The sequence below is a fragment of the Oncorhynchus keta genome, chromosome 4 (genome assembly GCF_023373465.1).
Source record: "Oncorhynchus keta strain PuntledgeMale-10-30-2019 chromosome 4, Oket_V2, whole genome shotgun sequence".
Classification (NCBI taxonomy): domain Eukaryota; kingdom Metazoa; phylum Chordata; class Actinopteri; order Salmoniformes; family Salmonidae; genus Oncorhynchus; species Oncorhynchus keta.
This window is the reverse complement of record NC_068424.1, coordinates 78465169-78491522: the sequence shown is the minus strand read 5'-3', so window position 1 is coordinate 78491522 and position 26354 is coordinate 78465169. Positions and strand designations below refer to the sequence as shown.

Below are 26354 nucleotides of genomic sequence, written 5' to 3'. Positions count from 1 at the left end.
GAAATGTTCTGTCTCTATTGTTCAAAGTTGAAATAATGTAATTGTTGATTGAGATAATATAGGTATTTTGTAAGGCGGGCAACTTTCAGCGTTGTGTCTTGAGTCATCAATGAGATAAAATATCTTTGATCACTGTTGAAATGATTGAATGTTAATTGCAGGGAAAGTTATTTTTGTAAGAGGGCCAACTTTCAGAGTCGTGTCTGTTTTAACCTCTTGTAGTTTTGTACTTTAACCGATGTCAGCTTTGGGAAACGTGATTGTAAACTAACAGCCACTAATGTTTTTGACTCATCACGTACGCTGCTTCTACTGTTTATCATCTGTCACTTTATTCCTAGTTATATGTACATATCTACTTCCATGACCTCGTACCCCTGTACATATCTACTTCCATGACCTCGTACCCCTGTACATATCTACCTCCATGACCTCGTACCCCTGTACATATCTACCTCCATGACCTCGTACCCCTGTACATATCTACCTCCATGACCTCGTACCCCTGTACATATCTACCTCCATGACCTCGTACCCCTGTACATATCTACCTCCATGACCTCGTACCCCTGTACATATCTACCTCCATGACCTCGTACCCCTGTACATATCTACCTCCATGACCTCGTACCCCTGTACATATCTACCTCCATGACCCTCGTACATATCCCCTGTACATATCTACCTCCATGACCTCGTACCCCTGTACATATCTACCTCCATGACCTCGTACCCCTGTACATATCTACCTCCATGACCTCGTACCCCTGTACATATCTACCTCCATGACCTCGTACCCCTGTACATATCTACCTCCATGACCTCGTACCCCTGTACATATCTACCTCCATGACCTCGTACCCCTGTACATATCTACCTCCATGACCTCGTACCCCTGCACATATCTACCTCCATGACCTCGTACCCCTGCACATATCTACCTCCATGACCTCGTACCCATGCACATATCTACCTCCATGACCTCGTACCCCTGCACATATCTACCTCCATGACCTCGTACCCCTGCACATATCTACCTCCATGACCTCGTACCCCTGCACATAGCCTCGGTCCTGGTGCCCCGTGTTCACTGCCAAGTTATCATTACTCATTGTGTATTTATTATTACTTTTATTGTTACATATTTTACTTTTCTATTGTTTCTCTATTTTCTTGCTCTCTGCGTTCTTGGTCATTTAAGTAAGCATTTCACTGTTAGTCTACACTGAAGCATGTGACAAATACAATTTGTTGTGATTTGATTTGTAAGTCATGAGGGCAACAATAATTTTTAGCTATGGGACATGATGAAATGTTGCAGGTTGGTAAGATATCCCAGAGGGCTATGTGCAGCCTACAGGGGCAAGGCTTTGATATGGAGTCTTTACAGCTGGCTCCCCCTCCCTGCAAGATCAACATGATCTGCTCCTCAGAGAAGGAATGAGTCTGTAAAGTAAAAACATGAAGGCCCATGCCCTTCTGACAACCCTCCCTCCCTGGCTGGCTGGATGGATGGATCTACTGTGTGTCTATTACATTTCCATCGACTTGTTTGTGTTTTTCATATGGACTGTTCCCCAACATGTATTATAAACAAAATGATAGATTCAGATCAATCCATACAATTATTTATTTTTGTCTTATTACAGTGAGAATTCAATATTCCAGGGGACACATTATAGGCCTGCTATGATTAAATAGCTCAGGCAAAAGGAAACATTTTCCATGGATAAAACGCATGATTAGGTAACCTATTATTTTCGTTGAAAATCATTGTATTGTCTGATGGGTCGCGTCTTCGGTGTATTACGGTAAAATTTCAAATCAATAGATTTGAAACACCCATAAACCAAAATTGTGCGCAACAGGATGCGCAATCCACTGACCTTTAAAACGGTTTCCCCTTCTTGAACGTGGGTATTTAGGTTTGTCCAGATTGCTTTAAAATCAGTGATTGTGGTTTTGAAAAATAACCGCCCATCTGGTAGATTTGAGTGAGTTGTTGTGAGTGAGCTACACAGACGTTTTGAGAGACCCGACCACATCCCGGCGTTCAGAAGAGTTGGTAACTCTAGGAAAGGACTGGTAGGGGTGACGAGTGGACGCGGGGCGACGAGTGGACGCGGGGCAGGCATGGGTTGCAGCCACAGCAAGGTGTGTGGCGGAATTTGCAAAAAAAAATGTTTTTTTATTCATATTTGTTGTGAAATCATATAGGAAGTCAATTAGCGAACCAAGTGATGTTTTGTTATTGTAGCTGCCATTGTCGCACCGATTCCTGGCACAGTACAGGCGTGTTGATAACTTATTTTTTTAAATAGATAAAGAAAAACTGTTTGTTAGTGTAGCCTAATTTCCCACGTGCATTAATCTCGTAGATTTTACAACCGAGATTACACATTCATTAACATTACAGTTTTTGAAACGCGTGATTTAGGCTATCAGTCAATTTGTGCAAAGTGTTCTACGTTTTGAAACCGCTGAAAATAACTGAAGATATGGAGTCGATCCTCTGATACTGACTACCCCACGAGTTTGAAACCTACTTGTCAATTGTAGCGGTGCAGGGAACTCATCTGATGCGATTCTTCCCGAATTACTTATAAGAAGTTGCAGGTTGGCCAGACATTGACAGTCACTGATGATACAATGTATCAATGATCTCATCCTTCAGTGTCATTATTACCAGTATATTGTGCATTGTATTCATTAATTGATTGACACCCTGTAGCCTTGCGTAGTCATTGGATTACATCTGTCAAAGTTTCTACTTTCTGGTCATATGAGTTGTTGGGTTTTTTCTACATGGTTCAGATTTTATTTATTTATTTCACCTTTATTTAACCAGCTAGGCAAGTTGAGAACAAGTTCTCATTTACAATTGCGACCAGTTCGTGTTTTCTATGACAACAACCAATAATTACAAACTGCACTGTTTGTGATGGAAAGGAAGTGACTTGAGGATATGGCAACTAATATTTAATATGCAACTAAATGTAGTTTTTAGGCTACCGTTAATTAATGTGCTAGTACTGCCTCTGACATTTACAACCAGTGGCACAGGTTTATATTACATCCACAAATGATACCCCAGATTTATTACATCCGCAAATGATACCCCAGATTTATTACATCCGCAAATGATACCCCAGATTTATTACATCCGCAAATGATACCCCAGATTTATTACATCCGCAAATGATACCCCAGATTTATTACATCCGCAAATGATACCCCAGATTTATTACATCCGCAAATGATACCCCAGATTTATTACATCCGCAAATGATACCCCAGATTTTCTCCATCCGCAAATGATACCCCAGATTTTCTCCATCCGCAAATGATACCCCAGATTTTCTCCATCCGCAAATGATACCCCAGATTTTCTCCATCCGCAAATGATACCCCAGATTTTCTCCATCCGCAAATGATACCCCAGATTTTCTCCATCCGCAAATGATACCCCAGATTTTCTCCACTTCCCGGAGGCATAGAGGAGGTAGACCTAGATAAATTGTTGAGTTGAAGGGGATATCATTTCAATGTGTCTGTTTGCCAGATGAGTGAGACCACTTATACAGTTTAAAAGCAGAGGGAATTATTTGATTGTTTAGCCATTATTTTATGCGAGTGGATTCCTTCATTTATCAATGGTACCTGGTGGTGCTTGATATAAACACCTAACTCTCCTTGAGATTGAAAATATTTTTCTCCTCCACAAAGTAAGCACGCACTTAGAGATACTGCAAGCCACTGGCAAGCTGTATGGCAGCTTCTGCAGAGCAGATCACAAAACCATCTGTTTGGCTGGTTGACGTAAGCAACTGGAGAAGTGTGAAGTTCTGCTAGAGAGGGCCTGGAGAGAGAGAGACACACACACACACACACACACACACACACACACACACAGCAATATGGCTCCATATGGACCATGATGAAAATGCCACATGAAGAGACTCAGCCAAGTGTTAATGAAATCTCAAGGAGCGTTTGTTTCTCTGCTAGACTCGACCACAGTCTAAATTAAATATCCCTTAAAACTAAGTCTGAATGTCCTATGTTGTATTGAAGATGTGGTTTTAGTTTTCTGAATTTCCTTTTAAGTTTAGGGGCTGTTTTTTTTTTCTCTTCTAGCTCTATCAGCCTGGGGTACATGTCTGTCTCCTATGTGTGGTCCTTTGACAGGGCACATCTTTATTCTACACTCTCCTTGGGACGTTTCTTTCAACTCTTGTGAGAGCATACCTGAACTAGATGTTTCTCACCAAACATTCAATCTTAACCTTGTACTCTTGGTGCCAGGAAGAACTTGTAAACATTATGAGTCCTGTGTAGGCTACAGTTTGCCATGGGGCGAGGATGTTCCCCGTGAGTTTAGTCAGTGAAGACATGCCTCCACGTTGCAGTTTCTCCTGTGTTTTAAAAAGCCGGTGGAGACGGGCTTTCTGTCCCTAATGGTACCCTATTCCCTCTGTAGTGCACTACTTTGGGCAATGGTCTATGGGCCTTGGTCAAAAGTAGTGCACTGTATAGGGAATGGAGTGCCGTTTGGGATGTGCATACTGAGAAGGAAGTGAAGATGTGATTTATGGTCGTGTTAAAGAGAGCCTTTCCAGACCCTCTTCAACATATGCTCCTGGACTTGTGTACTTAAGATCCTTTACTGGGACTTAAAGAAGGTACTAAAACAAACCTCAGGCTGTACTGGTCTCTACATTGTCTTCCAGAAGTCACTTGTCTTATTGGAATATTAGATATTATAGTATTTTATTGGGCTTGTGTCCCATATGACACACACTTCCTGTTGTTGTGAACTCCCTATGAGACCAGGGTCCATAGGGCTCTAGTAAAAAGTAGTGCACTATGTAGGGAATAGGGTGCCATTTGGGACACACACACACACTGTTTTCCAGGCATAAATAAAACTGGTACGCCATGTTGTTTGTATGTGTTTCTACAGCGTTAGTGGTGGTGGAATAACGTTGTTATATCAGGAGGTGGCCGGTCTCCATGGACCGCCATACTGTACTGCCCAGCGGTTAGAACGTTGGCCCAGTAACCGAAAAGTCGCTGTTTTGAATGCCTGAGCCGTAAAAGTGAAAAATCTTTCTGTGCCTTTAACTCTAATTTGCTCCAGCGCACCTATCACACTACCCTGTAAAACAACCCCTATCACACTACCCTGTAAAACAACCCCTATCACACTACCCTGTAAAACAACCCCTATCACACTACCCTGTAAAACAACCCCTATCACACTACCCTGTAAAACAACCCCTATCACACTACCCTGTAAAACAACCCCTATCACACTACCCTGTAAAACAACCCCTATCACACTACCCTGTAAAACAACCCCTATCACACTACCCTGTAAAACAACCCCTATCACACTACCCTGTAAAACAACCCCTATCACACTACCCTGTAAAACAACCCCTATCACACTACCCTGTAAAACAACCCCTATCACACTACCCTGTAAAACAACACTTATCTGCTGTTTGTGACAATACAACTTTATTTTTTACAGTCTACAGACGTAATACTTCAGTCTACACAGTGAGGACCGGACACAATGTAATGTGTGATCTGGTATCCTAGTCATGTCAGGAACCTTGGTATTATTTGACAGTTTAGAGAGTTTGGTATATAGAGTAGTGACCTATGCTAGAATTGCCCTACTTACAAAAACAGCTATGATTGACCTGGCTGTAACTCCTTAGTGTAATAATCCATGCTCACCTGGTATAGGTTATTCTACAACAACATAATGTTTATTAAGGCTCCATAAGTACTGGTATGATCAGTTTGAAGTGAAGCAGTGTAACACATTGTACAAATAGTATGAACACTGTAGCATGGACATGTTTATGTAGTAACTTTTGAACAAACAAATTATTAATTTAATTTGATTAATTTCCAGTCATGTGGGTACGACTCACTCCCAGTCAGAGAGCAATATGGGCCAAGCACCCATCAGAAGCTTTACATAAGCTCCTACCCTGCTTTAGTTCACAAAGTTATGGTTTCCCTGGTAACTTCAAAACATCTCAAATAGTGTTGAGGTATTGTCAGTACTTTGGTGTATCTGTGCTATGTTGAGGTATAGTCGTAATGTATTCCTACATCAGACCACACCCTTTTCTCCTTGTAGAGGAAAAACAAAGTTAAACGGGGTGAGAACTGTCTTTAGGTATTTTGTGTACCATAATCCCCTCTAATTTACCCAGATATGGTTAAATAAGACTATGTTTAATATTGTGGGAACTAGACCCGCGTTGATCAATGACAAACTTGTCTTTTCTGTATATTTTTAGAGGAAAAACAAAGCGAAGGAGGAGAAAACAGTGAAGGAAGTCAACAACCATCAAGATGGAGGAGGTGAGTGGTGTGGTTTCCTGTAGTGTTGTAGAAGGTCAACATCCATCAAGATGGAGGAGGTGAGTGGTGTGGTTTCCTGTAGTGTTGTAGAAGGTCACCAACCATCAAGATGGAGGAGGTGGGTGAGTGGTGTGGTTTCCTGTAGTGTTGTAGAAGGTCAACAACCATCAAGATGGAGGAGGTGAGTGGTGTGGTTTCCTGTAGTGTTGTAGAAGGTCAACATCCATCAAGATGGAGGAGGTGAGTGGTGTGGTTTCCTGTAGTGTTGTAGAAGGTCAACAACCATCAAGATGGAGGAGGTGAGTGGTGTGGTTTCCTGTAGTGTTGTAGAAGGTCAACAACCATCAAGATGGAGGAGGTGAGTGGTGTGGTTTCCTGTAGTGTTGTAGAAGGTCAACAACCATCAAGATGGAGGAGGTGGGTGAGTGGTGTGGTTTCCTGTAGTGTTGTAGAAGGTCAACAACCATCAAGATGGAGGAGGTGAGTGGTGTGGTTTCCTGTAGTGTTGTAGAAGGTCAACATCCATCAAGATGGAGGAGGTGAGTGGTGTGGTTTCCTGTAGTGTTGTAGAAGGTCAACAACCATCAAGATGGAGGAGGTGAGTGGTGTGGTTTCCTGTAGTGTTGTAGAAGGTCAACAACCATCAAGATGGAGGAGGTGAGTGGTGTGGTTTCCTGTAGTGTTGTAGAAGGTCAACAACCATCAAGATGGAGGAGGTGGGTGAGTGGTGTGGTTTCCTGTAGTGTTGTAGAAGGTCAACAACCATCAAGATGGAGGAGGTGAGTGGTGTGGTTTCCTGTAGTGTTGTAGAAGGTCAACAACCATCAAGATGGAGGAGGTGGGTGAGTGGTGTGGTTTCCTGTAGTGTTGTAGAAGGTCAACATCCATCAAGATGGAGGAGGTGAGTGGTGTGGTTTCCTGTAGTGTTGTAGAAGGTCAACATCCATCAAGATGGAGGAGGTGAGTGGTGTGGTTTCCTGTAGTGTTGTAGAAGGTCAACAACCATCAAGATGGAGGAGGTGAGTGGTGTGGTTTCCTGTAGTGTTGTAGAAGGTCAACAACCATCAAGATGGAGGAGGTGAGTGGTGTGGTTTCCTGTAGTGTTGTAGAAGGTCAACAACCATCAAGATGGAGGAGGTGAGTGGTGTGGTTTCCTGTAGTGTTGTAGAAGGTCAACAACCATCAAGATGGAGGAGGTGAGTGGTGTGGTTTCCTGTAGTGTTGTAGAAGGTCAACAACCATCAAGATGGAGGAGGTGAGTGGTGTGGTTTCCTGTAGTGTTGTAGAAGGTCAACATCCATCAAGATGGAGGAGGTGAGTGGTGTGGTTTCCTGTAGTGTTGTAGAAGGTCAACAACCATCAAGATGGAGGAGGTGGGTGAGTGGTGTGGTTTCCTGTAGTGTTGTAGAAGGTCAACATCCATCAAGATGGAGGAGGTGAGTGGTGTGGTTTCCTGTAGTGTTGTAGAAGGTCAACAACCATCAAGATGGAGGAGGTGAGTGGTGTGGTTTCCTGTAGTGTTGTAGAAGGTCAACAACCATCAAGATGGAGGAGGTGAGTGGTGTGGTTTCCTGTAGTGTTGTAGAAGGTCAACAACCATCAAGATGGAGGAGGTGAGTGGTGTGGTTTCCTGTAGTGTTGTAGAAGGTCAACAACCATCAAGATGGAGGAGGTGAGTGGTGTGGTTTCCTGTAGTGTTGTAGAAGGTCAACAACCATCAAGATGGAGGAGGTGAGTGGTGTGGTTTCCTGTAGTGTTGTAGAAGGTCAACAACCATCAAGATGGAGGAGGTGAGTGGTGTGGTTTCCTGTAGTGTTGTAGAAGGTCAACAACCATCAAGATGAAGTGGGTGAGTGGTGTGGTTTCCTGTAGTGTTGTAGAAGGTCAACATCCATCAAGATGGAGGAGGTGAGTGGTGTGGTTTCCTGTAGTGTTGTAGAAGGTCAACAACCATCAAGATGGAGGAGGTGAGTGGTGTGGTTTCCTGTAGTGTTGTAGAAGGTCAACATCCATCAAGATGAAGTGGGTGAGTGGTGTGGTTTCCTGTAGTGTTGTAGAAGGTCAACATCCATCAAGATGAGTGAGGTGAGTGGTGTGGTTTCCTGTAGTGTTGTAGAAGGTCAACATCCATCAAGATGAAGTGGGTGAGTGGTGTGGTTTCCTGTAGTGTTGTAGAAGGTCAACAACCATCAAGATGGAGGAGGTGAGTGGTGTGGTTTCCTGTAGTGTTGTAGAAGGTCAACAACCATCAAGATGGAGGAGGTGAGTGGTGTGGTTTCCTGTAGTGTTGTAGGTCAACAACCATCAAGATGGAGGAGGTGGGTGAGTGGTGTGGTTTCCTGTAGTGTTGTAGAAGGTCAACATCCATCAAGATGGAGGAGGTGAGTGGTGTGGTTTCCTGTAGTGTTGTAGAAGGTCAACAACCATCAAGATGGAGGAGGTGAGTGGTGTGGTTTCCTGTAGTGTTGTAGAAGGTCAACAACCATCAAGATGGAGGAGGTGAGTGGTGTGGTTTCCTGTAGTGTTGTAGAAGGTCAACAACCATCAAGATGGAGGAGGTGAGTGGTGTGGTTTCCTGTAGTGTTGTAGAAGGTCAACAACCATCAAGATGGAGGAGGTGGGTGAGTGGTGTGTTTTCCTGTAGTGTTGTAGAAGGTCAACAACCATCAAGATGGAGGAGGTGAGTGGTGGGGTTTCCTGTAGTGTTGTAGAAGGTCAACAACCATCAAGATGGAGGAGGTGAGTGGTGTGGTTTCCTGTAGTGTTGTAGAAGGTCAACAACCATCAAGATGAAGTGGGTGAGTGGTGTGGTTTCCTGTAGTGTTGTAGAAGGTCAACAACCATCAAGATGGTTGCCTCTTGATGCATTATAAAATCTAGGCGCCCATACTGACCTCTTTATTATTGGGCCCACTAATAACCAGTACATAATAACTGTCCTCCTGTATAGCTCAATTGGCATTGGTATGGTGCTTGCAACTCCAGGATTGTGGGTTTGATTCATATTTGGGGACTCTGTTTTGTTAAATTCAGTCTGGTATGAGAAAGGTATTCAGTCTGCGGAAAGCTGAGTATCTTGGCTATTGAGCTGTGCCTTAAAATCGTTGGTGTGATTTGCTAATGTATATGAGCATACGAATCTATAACGGCAGGCTGAGCCGATGACCTCATTTCAAGACGGCTGCTACCTACATTCCGGTTAGCGTTGTGAAGCATAAACTAAATGAACACGTCGATACACACCGAAAGCTGTGACTCCGCAGATCATGACGATGATGTCATTTATCTGCCTATGACCTACCGTTATTGATCACCAACCCCGAGGGTCAAAGTATTTATTTCACCAAACATCTTTCAATGTACGCTTCGATTAGGTCTGTGTTTGAGCTATAGCCATATGTAGGGGTATGAAATTAATCCTTAGGTTGGTAGGAACAAATCCAGTCTATTGCTAATGTTATTTGATGATGTATGACTTAGTGGCCACGTCGAACGTCCGCCCAGTGTCTATCTTTGCGCATCAAAAATATGACGTTGCCTGCTTTACATTTAGTAGGCATCCATTACACACTGGATTGGCTACTATTGCACCTTGACAATCTTGTAGCCACCGAGATAAGCTTTTCAGGGATATGCAGTTGACCTGGGTGGAATAAAGCAAGTTTATAACCTTTTTATGCGTAATGCAAACTATTGTTACCTGGCTCAGACACGAGACTCACCAATCACGCTCCACTACATTGTAAACATTTAATCGCTTTAACATAAAATATTGCTTCTCAAGGGGGGTGTAAGAACTAAGAATATTGAAAAGGAAGCTAAAAATAAAACGGCTATGAGTAAGTATACCGACATAGAAGCTTTGAATAAAATACTGGACGGACTCGGATCAGGGGAGCGATCTGGACAACAAGGATTTCGACTCGGCCGACAAAAGATTGATTTCTAGAAGGATTTCACGTTATATCTGTAAGTACATTATTTTCATGACTTGATATTGCTCATTTACTATATGTATTTGTTTTTTACAAGTTGTCTGCTTTTTATGATTTGGATTTAGTGTACATAGGATAAGAGCGTCTGCTAAATGACTTAAATGTAAATGTAAACAAGTTATTTCAATGTTCTATAATTCCAAAGTAGTTATTGTCTATGTTTCATATTAGTTTGCTGTTCAAAGTTTCATCCTTGTAACTTTGGAGAGGCCACTAAACTCTCATGGCCCTTGTTTATTTGTGGTTCTCACCTCCTTGCTTTGTCTCCAAAGTGTTACTGTTTGCAGTGAGTGTGTGCATGTGTGCTTCACACCTATGTGAGTCACTGTACAAATTTGAGTTTTTACTTTACAATAATTTTGTTTTTGTAAATTTAGTCAACTGTAATTCAGTTTGTCCTACAACAATATATCCCTTTATTCATCACAGGAGGATGCAGGGGATTTTGATGATGCTGTTTTGGGGTCACACCTCCCCAGCAAGCACCCCTCCACGTTCAAGGTCTTCACCCCCCCACTGCTATGTCAATCACCCCATCTGATGGCTCTTCAGCCACTTATCACAGACGTTTTGAAAGAAGGAATGCCACTAGTGAAGTAACCATCTTCTGTGAGAAATGCCAGTTCACTTTTTGTTTCCTGGTCAGAGAGGGACTTGCTTCAAAGACTATCACAACATGCACAAGCTACAGTGAAAGTGAAATCGAATCATGTACACCTGGGATGTAAAACAAACACGAATGCCATTTGTAAGTTCAGCTTATTTATGTTTTTGCATTTTTTTTAGTGAAGTGTCTGTGTGTGTGTGTGTGTGTGTGTGTGTGTCAAAACACCACCACACTGTTTGAGTGAGGTTCATATGGTAGAAACGTTTTCTACTGAACACATAGCATTTAGGAATTTCAAATATGCAATAGCACTGGAATGATCTAATTTACAGACATATGCCACTTTGGAGAGGTTTAGGGACACTTGGAAACGTCCCGTGACAACAAATGACACCACTGACTAGAACATCTGCCCATTTTGAGTTGTTAGGTCTATCAACTTCTATTTTTATTTTTATGATATTGTTCACATGTTGTGGAAGCCATCTGTGTTCCCTGCACTGGGCATCAATAATTCACTTATAGCTTGTCAATGAAAGATGACTTTCAAAATAAATGTTTAAAAAACACCGGTTATTTTGTGTGTGTGCTTGATCTTGTGTATTCTGAACTATGTAACCCCCCATCTTCTGATTGAGGAAATAATCTCCCAGATGTCGTCGTCTTTCCAAATATACCAAGTTTTGGCATGTCAGAATCATGTAATTACACATGAATAGCAGTTACTCATGGCTTTGTCTATTTAGGCGGAAATCTAAATTTGGCCGTTAACTGATACACACTTTGCAATGATCCCGTTGGTTGAAATGATGTCACTACACCCAGAAACTGGTTGGAATTACTCATTAAATTGACATCACAATGACCTAATTTCAACCAGTCAGTTTTGGATACTGAGATGGCCTTGTCAACACTGTTCTGTCTGCATTTGATTACTCAACAGGTACTGTCTTGTGTACTCTGTTGTACTCAAAGTGTTCTCTGGATCATGCCTTCAACAACTGCCTACGTAAACAAGACTGTGTTAGCCTAGCCTGCTGAGCTAAAACCTAGGCATTAGCTAGTGGAGCTAGCACAAGTCTCTAGCTAGTGGAGCTAGCACAAGTCTCCAGGTGAATCGTCACTCGGAACGTGGTTCACCAAACTAGAGCATTACATGACTTCCTCAAAAGTTGGACCGGCGCCCCGTACACATTACACATATCAGAGTAGCTAGGAGTATTTATAGGTGACAGATTGTATATTCTACTGGTGTTGTACTGAGTCTAGTCAGACCAGTAAATGTTACAGCCAGGTCTGGTTTGGTTCAAACCCTCTGCCCACTCACTGTGTGGAACATACTGTACAAGATAAATCTATTATGTAGACACATAGGATAAGAAATCATGTCCGCTCTTTTCACAACATTTCTATCTGAGCATTCCAGGAGGAATTTCTGCCTTGATAACCACAGCACTTGGTTATATTCAGCTACATTGTAATGTAGCAGATGTAGGATTTTGCCATGGGGAAAAAAACAAGCATTTGTTATTGGACATGTCCAGGTAGTCCTTCCATGTTTCTGTTTTCTTCTGTTGCCTACTGAATTATACAACCCTGGTTTCCTCTCCTCCAGGTAAAGTCCCTCTGGAGGAGCTGAACGTGGCTCTAGAAACGGAGAAGCAGCTGGGTCAGTATGAGTGGCAGCTGAAGATCCTACGGGAGGTGCTGTCTGCCTCCGGGACCCAGGAGAGGGAGGAGCTACTAAAAGACCCAACCCAAGGAGAGCTCTGTGCCCTGGTCCACAACATCACTGAGAAGGTAGCTAACCCCATAGACTGCTCTGTTTCCTGGTCCACAACATCATTGAGAGGGTAAAGTGCCTTCGGAAAGTATTCAGACCCCATTTTTTTCACATTTTGTTACAGCATTATTCTACACATACTACTCCATAATGACAGAGCGAAAAACGGCTGTATTAAAAATACAAATCGGATACCTTATTTACAAAAGTATTCAGACCGTTGCTAAGAGACACGAACTTGAGGTCATGTGCATCCTGTTTCCATTGATCATCCTTGAGATGTTTCTACAACTTGATTGGAGAACACTTGTGGTAAATTCAATTGATTGGACATGATTTGGAAAGGTCCCACAGTTGACCGTGCGTGTCAGAGGAAAAAAACCAAGCCGTGAGGTCGAAGGTCCGTAGAGCTCCGAGAAAGGATTGTGTCGAGGCACAGATCATTCTGACAGAGCTCTACAGTTCCTCTGTGGAGATGGGAGAACCTTCCAGAAGGACAACCATCTCAGCAGCTCTCCACCAGCTCTCCACCAATCAGGCCTTTCTGATAGTGTCCAGACGGAAGTCACTCTTCAGTAACAGGCACGTGACAGCCCGCTTGGAGTTGGCCAAAAGGCACCTAAAGACTCTCAGACCATGAGAAACAAGATTCTCTGTTCTGATGTGGGGCTGTTTTTCAGCGGCGAGTAGCTTCGGGACAAGTCTCAATGTCCTTGAGTGGCCTGGACTTGAACCCGATTGAACAACTCTGGAGAGACCTGAAAATAGCTGTGAAGCAACGCTCCCCATCCAACCTGACAGAGCTTGAGAGGATCTACAGAGGAGAATGGGAGAAGCTACCCAAATACAGGTGTGCCAACTAAAGCTTGTAGCGTCATACCCAAAAAGACTTGAGGCTGTAGTCACTGCCAAAGATGCTTCAACAAAGTGCTGAGTAAAGGGTCTGAATACTTCAGAAATTCAGTATTTTGGTTTTTATTTGTAATACATTTCTAAAAACCTTTTTTTTTTTTTTGCTTTGTAATTATGGGATGTTGTGTGTCAATTGAGGCGGGGAAAAAAACTATTTAACCAATTTTAGAGTAAGGCTGTTACCAAACCCAATCTGAATCCTTTCTGAAGGCACTGTAGGTGATCAAGGGAATTGAGCTCATTACATTAGACAGTTTAGTCATTTTAGCAGATGCTCTTATCCAGAGCGACATACAGGAGCATTTAGGGTTAAGTGCCTTGCTCAAGGGCACATTGGCAGATTTTTCACCTAGTCAGGTTGGGGATTCGAACCAGCATTTACTGGCCCAACGGTCAGAAAATGCTGCCCTCGTCAATCGGCTGCCTAATCCTGCCTAATGAGCGGACCCGCCGTGCTTCTCCGTGATGCTGTGGTTCAGAGCACACTTAATGTAGTAGTGGATTTATGGTCTATAAAAAGTGGTTTAAAGAGTTATCTATCCATCCTGGTTGCCCATCCTGGTTGCTCATCCTGGTTGCCCAATCTATCTATTTGGTTAGAACAGACATGCATCATCTGTGGTCTAAGGCTCACCCCATTGTCATGATCAGAGGTTTCAAGTTTGTATCTATACATTTTTGACAAGCTGATCATAGTGAAAAAAAATACTTCTGCTTTTCCTGCAAATAGGCTCACGATAAGTCCTGATAAAGTTGGGTAGCTGATATTCAGTGCTTAAATAGCCAAATTGATAAGTCACCGGAATCAGGACTAATAAAGCCAATGCAACGGCTTGTTTTACAAATGGTGGGCCTCTACCACATGGGTGGGCCTCTACCACATGGGTGGGCCTCTACCACATGGGTGGGCCTCTACCACATGGGTGGGCCCCTCTACCACATGGGTGGGTGTTTTAAAATGTAGTTTCAGGCAACACTGTAGGCTACATCTTGGTAAGCACAGACCGAAGCTAATGCCTTTCAATCTCTTCAACATCCAGAAAAGACACATTTTCAACATCCTGGAAACAGAATGTTGAAAACATCCTGAAAAATAAGTCACCTTTCAGTCAGAACCTAACTTCAATGTCTGGAATGTTTTTCACCTGTCTTTTCAACGTAATTTTGCTTACTGGGACTATTCTAGTTTTGTGGCAGAACGGCAAGGACCGGCCCTGCTGAGAAGGTAGGTAGTAACTGCTAGCACCCTTCCCTAACCCCTAGCCCCTAACCCTCAGCTCACTAGTGTTTCCCAAGCCTTTTCTCCAGCTGGAGTTTTACCTCCAGCCCTTCATATACCCTTTACCCTATACCCTGTACCATTTTACATTCACCATATACTGTAAACTCAGAAATAATAAATGTCCTCTCACTGTCAACTAAGTTTATTTTCAGCAAACTTAACGTGTAAATATTTGTGTTTGTTTGTACATAACAAGATTCAACAACTGAGACATAAACTGAACAAGTTCCACAGACATGTGACTAACAGAAATGGAATAATGTGTCCCTGAACAAAGGGGGGTCAAAATCAAAAGTAACAGTCAGTGTCTGGTGTGGCCACCAGCTGCATTAAGTACTGCAGTGCATCTCTTCCTCATGGACTGCAAATGAGGGAGGAGGATGTCTTCCCTGTAACGCACAGCGTTGAGATTGCCTGCAATGACAAGTTCAGTACGATAATGCTGTGACGCCCCAGAGCATGACGGACCCTCCACCTCTAAATCGATCCCGCTCCAGAGTACAGGCCTCGGTGTAACACTCATTCCTTCCACGATAATCTCAAATCCGACCATCACCCCCTGGTGAGACAAAATCGCGACTCATCCGTGAAGAGCACTTTTTGCCAGTCCTTTCTGGTCCAGCGATGGTGGGTTTGTGCCCATAGGCGATGTTGTTGCCAGTGATGTCTGGTGAGGACCTGCCTTACAACAGGCCTACAAGCCCTCAGTCCAGCCTCTCTCAGCCTATTGCGGACAGTCTGAGCACTGATGGAGGGATTGTGCATTCCTGGTGTAACTCAGGTGTGATGTTAGGATGTACCGATCCTGTGCAGGTGTTACACGTGGTCTGCCACGGCGAGGATGATCAGCTGTCCGTCCTGTCTCCCTTTAGCGCTGTCTTAGGCATCTCATAGTATGGACATTGCAATTTATTGCAGTCCTCATGCCTCCTTACAGCATGCCTACAGCATCTTTCTTATGGTGTTTTTCAGAGTCAGTAGAAAGGCCTCTTTCGTGTCCTAAGTTTTCATAACTGTGACCTTAATTGCCTACCGTCTGTAAGCTGTTAGTGTCTTAACGACCGTTCCACAGGTACATGTTCATTAATTGTTTTTGGTTCATTGAACAGCATGGGAAACAGTGTTTAAACCCTTTACAATGAAGATCTGTGAAGTTATTTAGAGTTTTACGAATGATCTTTGAAATACGGGGTCCTGAAAAAGGGACAATTCTTTTTTTTGCTGAGTTTATATATTTGTACCATTTTTAGACTGAACAAAAATATAAATGCAACATGCAACAATTTCTAAGATTTTACTGAGTTACAGTTCATATAAGGAAATCTGTCCATTTTTTAAATGAATCGATTAGGCCCTAATACATGGATTTCATGTAACTGGAATACAGATATGCATCTGTTACATACCTTTTTTTTAAATGAAGGGGCGTGGATTAGAACCAGATGTGATCACCATTTGTCTCATGCAGCACAACGTCTCCTTCGCATACAGTTGATCAGGCTGTTGATTGTGGCCTGTGGAATGTTCTCCCACTCCTCTTCAATGGTTGTGAGAAGTTGCTGGATATTGGAGGGAACTGGAAGACCCTGTCGTACACAGATCCAGAGCATCCCAAACATGCTCTATGGGTGACATATGTCTGAGTATACAGGCCATGGAACAACTGGGACATTATCAGCTTCCAGGAATTGTATACAGATCCTTGCGACATGGGGCTGTGCATTATCATGCTGAAACATGAGGTGATGGCAGCGGATGAATGGCATGACAATGGGCCTCAGAAACTCGTCACAGTATCTCTGTGCATTTAAATGGCCAACAATAAAATGAAATTGTGTTCGTTGTCTGTAGTTTATGCCTGCCCATACCATAACCCCACCACCACCACCACAGGACACTGTTCACATCAGCAAACCACTCGCCCACACGATGCCAAACACATGGTCTGCAGTTGTGAGGCGGGCGAGACGTACTACAAAATTCTCTGAAACAATGTTGGAGGCGGCTTATGGTAGCGAAATTAACATTAAGTTCTCTGGCAACAGCTCTGGTGGACGTTCCTGTAGTCAGCATGCCAATTGCGTGCCCCCTTAACTTGAAACATCTGTGGCATTGTGTTGTGACAAAACTGCACATTTTAGTGGCCTTTTTATTGTCCCCGGCACAAGGTGCACCTGTAATGATCATGCTGTTTTTAATCAGCTTCTTGATATGCCACACCTGTCAGGTGGATGGATTATCTTGGCAAAAGGAGAAATGCTCACTAACTGGGATGTAAACAAATGTGTGCAAAATTTGAGAGAAAAGCTTTTTGTGCGGATGGAACATTTCTGGCATCTTTTATTTCAGCTCATGAAACATGGAACCAACACTTTACATGTTGCGTTTTGATATTTTTGTTCAGTATACATTCACCATGTACCCTTTCCACACTACTTTGCTGAGCAGAGCCTAGCCAACTGTACTGGGCTGGCCTGTTTATTTAGTATATCCTCTATAGTTGCCGGAACCGGGTTGGAGAGGATAATGTGAAAAGAAAATATCCATGCCAACACAGTACAGTTGGAACAATAGTATGAAAAGGGCATTAGTGTTAATTAGTGTGAACCACATAGCCACTACTAAGGTATATGTGGACATCATTATTATTACTAAGCAGATCAGAAGTATTTCTGCTCTTCCTGCAGGATTGCATTGTGATTTTGCATTTTAATCACAAAGTTTCTATTTGAATTGAGGTCTCATAGTGGTTGTGTCCAAAATGGCACCCTATTCCCTATATAGTCTCTATGAACCATGGTAAAAGTAGTGCACTACATAAAGAATAGGGTGCCATTTGGGACACTACCTATGTTTCCAGGATGTGCAGCTTCAAGTCGGCACAAGCTGAAGGCAGAATAACCAGAGCAGCACAGTAACATGATGTCAAGTCAAATATATATTTTACAGCTGTTGGAGATAATAAACACATGCTTTTCCATTACACAATCTACTTGGTGTGTGTGTGTGTATGGTGACTACCTACAGCGGGTGCGATCGCCTGCAAAGTTCTCTGGCTATGGATTTGTAAACCTCCTGTCAACAGAGCATGAGGGTGTCGTTGCGGACATAACATCTCTGCTCAAAAGTAGCGCTCTAAGTAGGGAATAGGGTTCAGTTTGGGATGCTGCCTAGACCTGTTTGGCTGCTTTGGGATCACAATGCCTTTCCAGAAGGGGGAGGGGGGGGGAGCAGTGATTTGTGCAAACATAGTTGACAAAGTAAGAATGAGAAGTCTTGGAAGGTTTATGGTGGATTGAGTGATTGGTTGGTAGCAGCCAGTTGGATTGTTAACTGTTGTCTGTCCTCATATTGGTCTGGTTGAGCAGTGAGTTATGGCTGGCTCATCTGGTATTATACACCTGGCACAACAGTGAGTTATGGCTGGCACATCTGGTATTATACACCTGGCACAACAGTGAGTTATGGCTGGCTCATCTGGTATTATACACCTGGCACAACAGTGAGTTATGGCTGGCTCATCTGGTATTATACACCTGGCACAACAGTGAGTTATGGCTGGCTCATCTGGTATTATACACCTGGCACAACAGTGAGTTATGGCTGGCTCATCTGGTATTATACACCTGGCACAACAGTAGTTATGGCTTCAACTGGCACAAGTGAGTTATGGCTGGCTCATCTGGTATTATACACCTGGCACAACAGTGAGTTATGGCTGGCTCATCTGGTATTATACACCTGGCACAACAGTGAGTTATGGCTGGCTCATCTGGTATTATACACCTGGCACAACAGTGAGTTATGGCTGGCTCATCTGGTATTATACACCTGGCACAACAGTGAGTTATGGCTGGCTCATCTGGTATTATACACCTGGCACAACCGTGTGTTATGGCTGGCTCATCTGGTATTATACACCTGGTATACAGTGAGTTATGGCTGGTTCATCTGGTATTATACACTTGTTTATATAACAAAGATCTCACTGTTTATATTTGATATTCACTTTGTCTAGCTCCTATGACAAGTGTGGCTGTACATGGCTTCAACCCTGTCCTTGTGGTGTTGATCATCTCCAGGTGGAAACAGAGACAGCTGCTGACCTGACTGTTCTCTATGTGGAGAAGAGCCAGAGGATCGCAGAGCAGCATGAGAGACAGCTGGAAGGCAAGACTACAGCATGTGAAATAACTTCTGTACATCTAATAACCATATTGATTATTTTGTTTTGGAGCTGCATTTTGTTTTCTATTTGTTCTAGAATGAGTAGTCATTGTTATTCTGTTGGTTCTAGAATGAGTAGTCATTGATGTTATTCTGTTGGTTCTAGAATGAGTAGTCATTGATGTCATTCTGTTGGTTCTAGAATGAGTAGTCATTGATGTCATTCTCTTGGTTCTAGAATGAGTAGTCATTCTCTTGGTTCTAGAATGAGTAGTCATTCTGTTGGTTCTAGAATGAGTAGTCATTCTGTTGGTTCTAGAATGAGTAGTCATTCTGTTGGTTCTAGAATGAGTAGTCATTCTGTTGGTTCTAGAATGAGTAGTCATTCTGTTGGTTCTAGAATGAGTAGTCATTCTGTTGGTTCTAGAATGAGTAGTCATTCTGTTGGTTCTAGAATGAGTAGTCATTCTGTTGGTTCTAGAATGAGTAGTCATTCTGTTGGTTCTAGAATGAGTAGTCATTCTGTTGGTTCTAGAATGAGTAGTCATTCTCTTGGTTCTAGAATGAGTAGTCATTCTCTTGGTTCTAGAATGAGTAGTCATTTGTTGGTTCTAGAATGAGTAGTCATTCTGTTGGTTCTAGAATGAGTAGTCATTCTGTTGGTTCTAGAATGAGTAGTCATTCTGTTGGTTCTAGAATGAGTAGTCATTTTTTGGTTCTAGAATGAGTAGTCATTCTGTTGGTTCTAGGATGAGTAGTCATTCTGTTGGTTCTAGAATGAGTAGTCATTCTGTTGGTTCTAGAATGAGTAGTCATTCTGTTGGTTCTAGAATGAGTAGTCATTCTGTTGGTTCTAGGATGAGTAGTCATTCTGTTGGTTCTAGGATGAGTAGTCATTCTGTTGGTTCTAGGATGAGTAGTCATTCTGTTGGTTCTAGAATGAGTAGTCATTCTGTTGGTTCTAGGATGAGTAGTCATTTTGTTGGTTCTAGAATGAGTAGTCATTTTGTTGGTTCTAGAATGAGTAGTCATTTTGTTGGTTCTAGGAATGAGTAGTCATTTTGTTGGTTCTAGGATGAGTAGTCATTTTGTTGGTTCTAGGATGAGTAGTCATTTTGTTGGTTCTAGGATGAGTAGTCATTCTGTTGGTTCTAGAATGAGTAGTCAATCTGTTGGTTCTAGAATGAGTAGTCATTCTGTTGGTTCTAGAATGAGTAGTCATTCTGTTGGTTCTAGAATGAGTAGTCATTCTGTTGGTTCTAGAATGAGTAGTCATTCTGTTGGTTCTAGAATGAGTAGTCATTCTGTTGGTTCTAGAATGAGTAGTCATTGATGTTATTCGGGCCCGTATAATTACATAATAAATCCCTATTATCCCCTACAGAATGGCAGATGATACAGAGTGACGAGACAAAACTACTAACAGAGACCCACCAGGCAGCTGAGAGAACGTTGAAGGTGTGTGTTTAGTTGTCTCTTTAACTTGATCAGTTTGTATCACCTGTTTTGATGTACTGTGGTCTATACACTACCCCTTACCTTCTAACTGTGTACTAGGAAGTACAGAACTCACTAGTAGGTTTTCTTTTAAAGGAGGAGGTAGAGGAGCTGACTAGAGAGCTACACGTGTACAATCAGTTAAAGAAGAGAGTTGACCAGTCTACCTTCAAGAAGGACCTGCAGCGGAACATTCAGGTGTGTGTGTGTGTGCATGATCCAGTAACCAGTTCACTTAGTTGGACTGTTGCTTTAGACATCTGGTCTCCAGGTTTCATTAGTATGCTGTTAATGTTATACTCTTCCTCTCCTCCTCCTTCTCTCTCTTTTTCCCCTCCCTTTCTTGCTCCCTCTTTACCCTCCCTCTCTCTCGCTCCCTCTTTACCCTCCCTTTCTTTCTCTAGGCCCACGGCAGTCCTGGGCCATTCTGGGAGCGGGAGCAGGAGAGTCTGCTGTTTGTCATTGAGATGAAGAGTGAACGTATTCAGGCGCAGGGGAACAAACTGCTACAGATGCAGGTTCTGGTAGGGAACTGGGACATGGACTGGCGGACAGACTAGTCCAGGCACCGGACTCTCTGAGATTTCTGCTATAGTCTAATTCAAGTCATTCTTTATTTAAACTGTATAATAAAGAAGAGAGTTGCTGAGTCGACCTTCAATACACTTTACGGAGGAAATCAAACAGAAACGAGAAATCTGAGGTGCTCTGCGTTGTCAAAAAATACTCTGGGTTATAGTTTCACAAAGTCTGTGAATGTCAACATGTCTTCACCACCCTGGTTGCTGATTGGGTCATTACTTTTTTCTACCCTGACAGGTGGAGAAGAATCTGTCTCTAGAAGACCAGGTCATAAATGTTCTACAGAACAATGAGGACCTGAGGGTTCGTATCGACAACCATCAAAGCCTTCTACAGTAAGACCATATGCTATCCACACCGTCTGTCTCTCTGTTTGGAACAGTCAGTTACCCTGGAGTTAATGTTGTTACCAGGAAGTCGCATTGTAGAAGAATACATGGCAACAAGGCTGTAAATAGTTTAACAAAGTTAACAAGTTCTGTTCAAGCGAACTCAAATGTAGGAAACGGCTATGGCATTTACATAAGATGTGAATGTGGCGCCACTTGGTGGAGAAAGTGGGAAGGATATTTCATAGTGGAAGCAAGTTATGGCAGTTTACACTACTTGAGAGTGTAAAAGTACAATTTCACCATCCATACTTGTGTAGTTGATATAGATGAGTTTTTGGTGCTACTTCTACTTATGACAATGCATGTAGGATTTTGGTGAAGAATAGTAATTTGAGGTCAGCAAAAGACTGATTATAAAGTACTTTGCTACAGATTTGTTTTATCAATGTTTTTCTGTGCTAAACTATCAATGTTGATAAATGTGTGTTCTCTTCTAATATGTCTCCTCCCCTGTGCTCCTGTCTGTAGGCAGCTCTCCAAGGAGCACCAGGACCTCCAAGGGGCGTTAGACAGGCAGGCAGGTCTCTGTCAGAGGCTCACCCAGGAGAAAGAGCAACTCATGTTTAAACTGAAGCACAGAGACTCCTGTCCTACCTTCCCATCCTTCCCCATAGTGTCTGAGATCTCCCCCAGCTGATCCGAACAGGACAGTCAGGGTTACCTCGATCTTAATCCTGTCCCAGGTTGTAAACATGGAGCCTGAATCCGGAACATTTCCCAAAATTCTGAAAGTATTTTATTTTTTTCAGAATTCCCTGCTTGGAGGATTCTAAGAATCATCCAGGAATACGTAATGAATGATTCCTCCAACCTGAAATTCTTCCAAGTGGGATTTCTGAAAAAGCAGGGGCCATTGGGAATGTTTCGGGGCCTTTTTTGAAACCCTAATCCTACTTTGACAACCAAAGTCCAGGTACCTTTACAAAGGGCTATAGTCACATGTCTGATGGAACCTGATGCCAAATAATGTTTTTAGTCCAGTTGTGTACCTGCTGTGCCTTACAGTACATCATGTTTTCTATAGCAGTATGATGCTCATACAAAAGGACTGGGGTTTTTTTTGGGGGCAGTGGGTATAGCCATGCGCTTGTTGGACTTAACTGACTCCTGCTGTACAACTGCGATCATTATTCGACTGACATTCTCATAGTTGTGTTACTGTTCAACTGAGAATATTCTAGGTGAATGTGACCGTGTTCACTTTGATGGTTTGACTTGCGGTTGTAGACAGATGTACAAACTTAGTAGCTACATTTATTTTTATATATATATATCTACCTGCCGAGACACTATGACGTTTATCAAAATGCAGTGTCAAGGTTTTACATCACTCAGTATGGAATAGACGTAACAGAATATAATGCCATTTAAACCGTTACTTTAGACAACTGCCTTTGTATTGGAAGATGTTTATACTTTTGTTTTATAGAATATGGAAAATAGATTGCCATGTTTGCAGTTGGATTTTGTTCTCCTTTTTGTTTTGCAGATGAGGCATATTTTTTACTTTTTTGAAGTAACAAAGAAACGGAAGCAATTCTGTGTTTAAATTTGTATTTTTTTTCTTCTGATGCACTAGCACTTTTAATCAGTATTTTACTAGTACTATATGTGATCGGTAGTTGATGTAATTTTTTTTGTTATTATTGCGTTTACATTTTAGTTGGTTTGACATTTTTATTTGAATCATTTAGCTAACGCTCTTCAAAGGTAGCGGATAGATCTAGAAGGAGAGAGGAAGTCACAATAAACAGTTGCATCTGAACCACTGGACTGCAAAGTGTTTGTGTGAAATGTGTCAGTGTCTCCACTAGGGGGCAGGTTATGTGAAGTGTGTCAGTGTCTCCACTAGGAGGCAGGTTATGTGAAGTGTGTCAGTGTCTCCACGAGGAGGCAGGTTATGTGAAGTGTGTCAGTGTCTCCACTAGGAGGCAGGTTATGTGAAGTGTGTCAGTGTCTCCACTAGGAGGCAGGTTATGTGAAGTGTGTCAGTGTCTCCACTAGGAGGCAGGTTATGTGAAGTGTGTCAGTGTCTCCACTAGGAGGCAGGTTATGTGAAGTGTGTCAGTGTCTCCACTAGGAGGCAGGTTATGTGAAGTGTGTCAGTGTCTCCACTAGGAGGCAGGTTATGTGAAATGTAAATTGTGTTCATTAATTTGTTTAACTAGGCAAGTCAGTTAAGAACAAGTTGTTATTTACAATGACGGCCTACACCGGCCAAACCCGGATTACCCTGGGACAATTCTCCTATGGGACTCCCAATCACGGCCGGTTGTGATACAGCTTGGTTTCGAACCAGGGTGTCTGTAGTGACACCTGTAACACTGAGATGCAGTGCCTTCGACCGCTGCGCCACACGAGAGTAATGAGCATACTTCTCCATAAAGCACTCAGGACGGGCCCCCACACGAGAGTAATACGCTTGTGTTCATTCTTTTAACTTTTATATTCCAACTGACAAACAGGGAAGTCATATTCTCTAGCTGTATTATTTAGTGTGTATTCTCTTCCTATTTCTACCAAAAGGCTCTTCTCATATATATATATATATATATATATATAGTGCCTTGCAAAAGTATTCGGCCCACTTGAACTTTGCGACCTTTTGCCACATTTCAGGCTTCAAACATAAAGATATAAAACTGTATTTTTTGTGAAGAATCAACAACAAGTGGGACACAATCATGAAGTGGAACGACATTTATTGGATATTTCAAACTTTTTAACAAATCAAAAACTGACAAATTGGGGGTGCAAAATTATTCAGCCCCTTTACTTTCAGTGCAGCAAACTCTCTCCAGAAGTTCAGTGAGGATCTCTGAATGATCCAATGTTGACCTGAATGACTAATGATGATAAATACAATCCACCTGTGTGTAATCAAGTCTCCGTATAAATGCACCTGCACTGTGATAGTCTCAGAGGTCCGTTAAAAGCGCAGAGAGCATCATGAAGAACAAGGAACACACCAGGCAGGTCCAAGATACTGTTGTGAAGAAGTTTAAAGCCGGATTTGGATACAAAAAGATTTCCCAAGCTTTAAACACCCCAAGGAGCACTGTGCAAGCGATAATATTGAAATGGAAGGAAGGAGTATCAGACCACTGCAAATCTACCAAGACCTGGCCGTCCCTCTAAACTTTCAGCTCATACAAGGAGAAGACTGATCAGAGATGCAGCCAAGAGGCCCATGATCACTCTGGATGAACTTCAGAGATCTACAGCTGAGGTGGGAGAATCTGTCCATAGGACAACAATCAGTCGTATATTGCACTAATCTGGCCTTTATGGAAGAGTGGCAAGAAGAAAGCCATTTCTTAAAGATATCCATAAAAAGTGTTGTTTAAAGTTTGCCACAAGCCACCTGGGAGACACACCAAACATGTGGAAGAAGGTGCTCTGGTCAGATGAAACCAAAATTGAACTTTTTGGCAACAATGCAAAACGTTATGTTTGGTGTAAAAGCAACACAGCTCATCACCCTGAACACACCATCCCCACTGTCAAACATGGTGGTGGCAGCATCATGGTTTAGGCCTGCTTTTCTTCAGCAGGGACAGGGAAGATGGTTAAAATTGAGAGGAAGATGGATGGAGCCAAATACAGGACCATTCTGGAAGAAAACCTGATGGAGTCTACAAAAGACCTGAGACTGGGATGGAGATTTGTCTTCCAACAAGACAATGATCCAAAACATAAAGCAAAATCTACAATGGAATGGTTCAAAAATAAACATATCCAGGTGTTAGAATGGCAAAGTCAAAGTCCAGACCTGAATCCAATCGAGAATCTGTGGAAAGAACTGAAAACTGCTGTTCACAAATGCTCTCCATCCAACCTCACTGAGCTCGAGCTGTTTTGAAAGGAGAAATGGGAAAAAATTCAGTCTCTCGATGTGCAAAACTGATAGACATACCACAAGCGACTTACAGCTGTAATCGCAGCAAAAGGTGGCGCTACAAAGTATTAACTTAAGGGGGCTGAATAATTTTGCACGCCCAATTTTTCAGTTTTTGATTTGTTAAAAAAGTTTAAAATATCCAATAAATGTTGTTCCACTTCATGATTGTGTCCCACTTGTTGTTGATTCTTCACAAAAAAATACTGTTTTATATCTTTATGTTTGAAGCCTGAAATGTGGCAAAAGGTCGCAAAGTTCAAGGGGGCCGAATACTTTCGCATGGCACTGTATATATATATATATATATATATTAGTTAATGCTTTTAGTGACAAGTAGCACGTGGTTGTTTTTCCATACTGTGTGTAATTCACTGTGATAAACGCTAGGAGGCAGAACAGGACAGTTGGGTGGAAGGAATTAATGAGTATCGCTTTGGCTGTGTCCTTTTCTGTTTTATCTTCTCTACTTCATCTTTTTTTTATTTCTCCAGTATCTTTTCACTGAAAGAAAAAGGGCGTCATAATGAAATAATGAACATTATGTATTCGTCTAATCGATGTGAATGTGCAGCAAAGATGCTGACAATGTTTTAGTTTTATGTGTTAAGGTATACTTTATAATGTAGAAAAAAAGTTTATGTAGTTCAGAAACTGTTAATAAACTATTAATTAGTTCATAACCTATACACTAATTTACCCTGCAGTCATGACCTCATCCACTCCCACTGTGTGTTATAATGAGGTGATTTGAAAAGGTGTTAGACGTGACTAACAACAACCACTAAGGTGAAGCTGATTGACACATTCATTGGTGGCTTTTGCACCCTGGGGCTTGATTCCCCCATCCCT

General features: G+C 42.3%; 1 protein-coding gene and 2 long non-coding RNA genes across 6 annotated transcripts; 2 read left to right on the top strand and 1 right to left on the bottom strand.

Moving 5' to 3' along the window:
* The first annotated feature begins 1906 nt into the window (after positions 1 to 1906).
* Positions 1907 to 23377, top strand: LOC118378294 (coiled-coil domain-containing protein 69-like). 2 transcript variants are annotated; one of them, XM_052516660.1, is made up of 10 exons: positions 1907 to 2154; positions 6324 to 6387; positions 12605 to 12789; positions 14871 to 14909; positions 19049 to 19136; positions 20518 to 20591; positions 20727 to 20828; positions 21035 to 21154; positions 21450 to 21547; positions 22073 to 23377. In XM_052516660.1, exons 1-10 carry the CDS (start codon positions 2134 to 2136, stop codon positions 22239 to 22241), a joined length of 960 nt encoding a protein of 319 aa, XP_052372620.1. In that variant the 5' UTR covers positions 1907 to 2133; the 3' UTR covers positions 22242 to 23377. The 2 variants fall into 2 exon arrangements, with proteins under 2 accessions (XP_052372620.1, XP_052372622.1); XM_052516662.1 differs by lacking the exon at positions 14871 to 14909 and having other exon boundaries at positions 1914 to 2154.
* Positions 6391 to 7704, top strand: LOC127929133 (uncharacterized). 2 transcript variants are annotated; one of them, XR_008133320.1, is made up of 4 exons: positions 6391 to 6480; positions 6603 to 6661; positions 6902 to 6960; positions 7677 to 7704. It is a non-coding gene; the product is annotated as an uncharacterized LOC127929133 (long non-coding RNA). The 2 variants fall into 2 exon arrangements; XR_008133330.1 differs by lacking the exon at positions 6902 to 6960.
* Positions 17392 to 19042, bottom strand: LOC127929130 (uncharacterized). 2 transcript variants are annotated; one of them, XR_008133306.1, is made up of 3 exons: positions 18663 to 19042; positions 18413 to 18592; positions 17392 to 18367 (listed from the first exon to the last, which is right to left on the bottom strand). It is a non-coding gene; the product is annotated as an uncharacterized LOC127929130 (long non-coding RNA). The 2 variants fall into 2 exon arrangements; XR_008133307.1 differs by having other exon boundaries at positions 18458 to 18592.
* Positions 23378 to 26354: the final 2977 nt, after the last annotated feature.

What these genes read in the sequence shown, in the direction of transcription:
- LOC118378294 (XM_052516660.1), top strand. Translation starts at nt 2,134, where the DNA reads ATGGGTTGCAGCCACAGCAAG. An exon ending in TCCACAACATCACTGAGAAG is followed by an intron (nt 12,790 to 14,870) that starts GTAGCTAACCCC and finishes GGACTATTCTAG; the next exon opens with TTTTGTGGCAGAACGGCAAG. An exon ending in AACCATCAAAGCCTTCTACA is followed by an intron (nt 21,548 to 22,072) that starts GTAAGACCATAT and finishes TCCTGTCTGTAG; the next exon opens with GCAGCTCTCCAAGGAGCACC.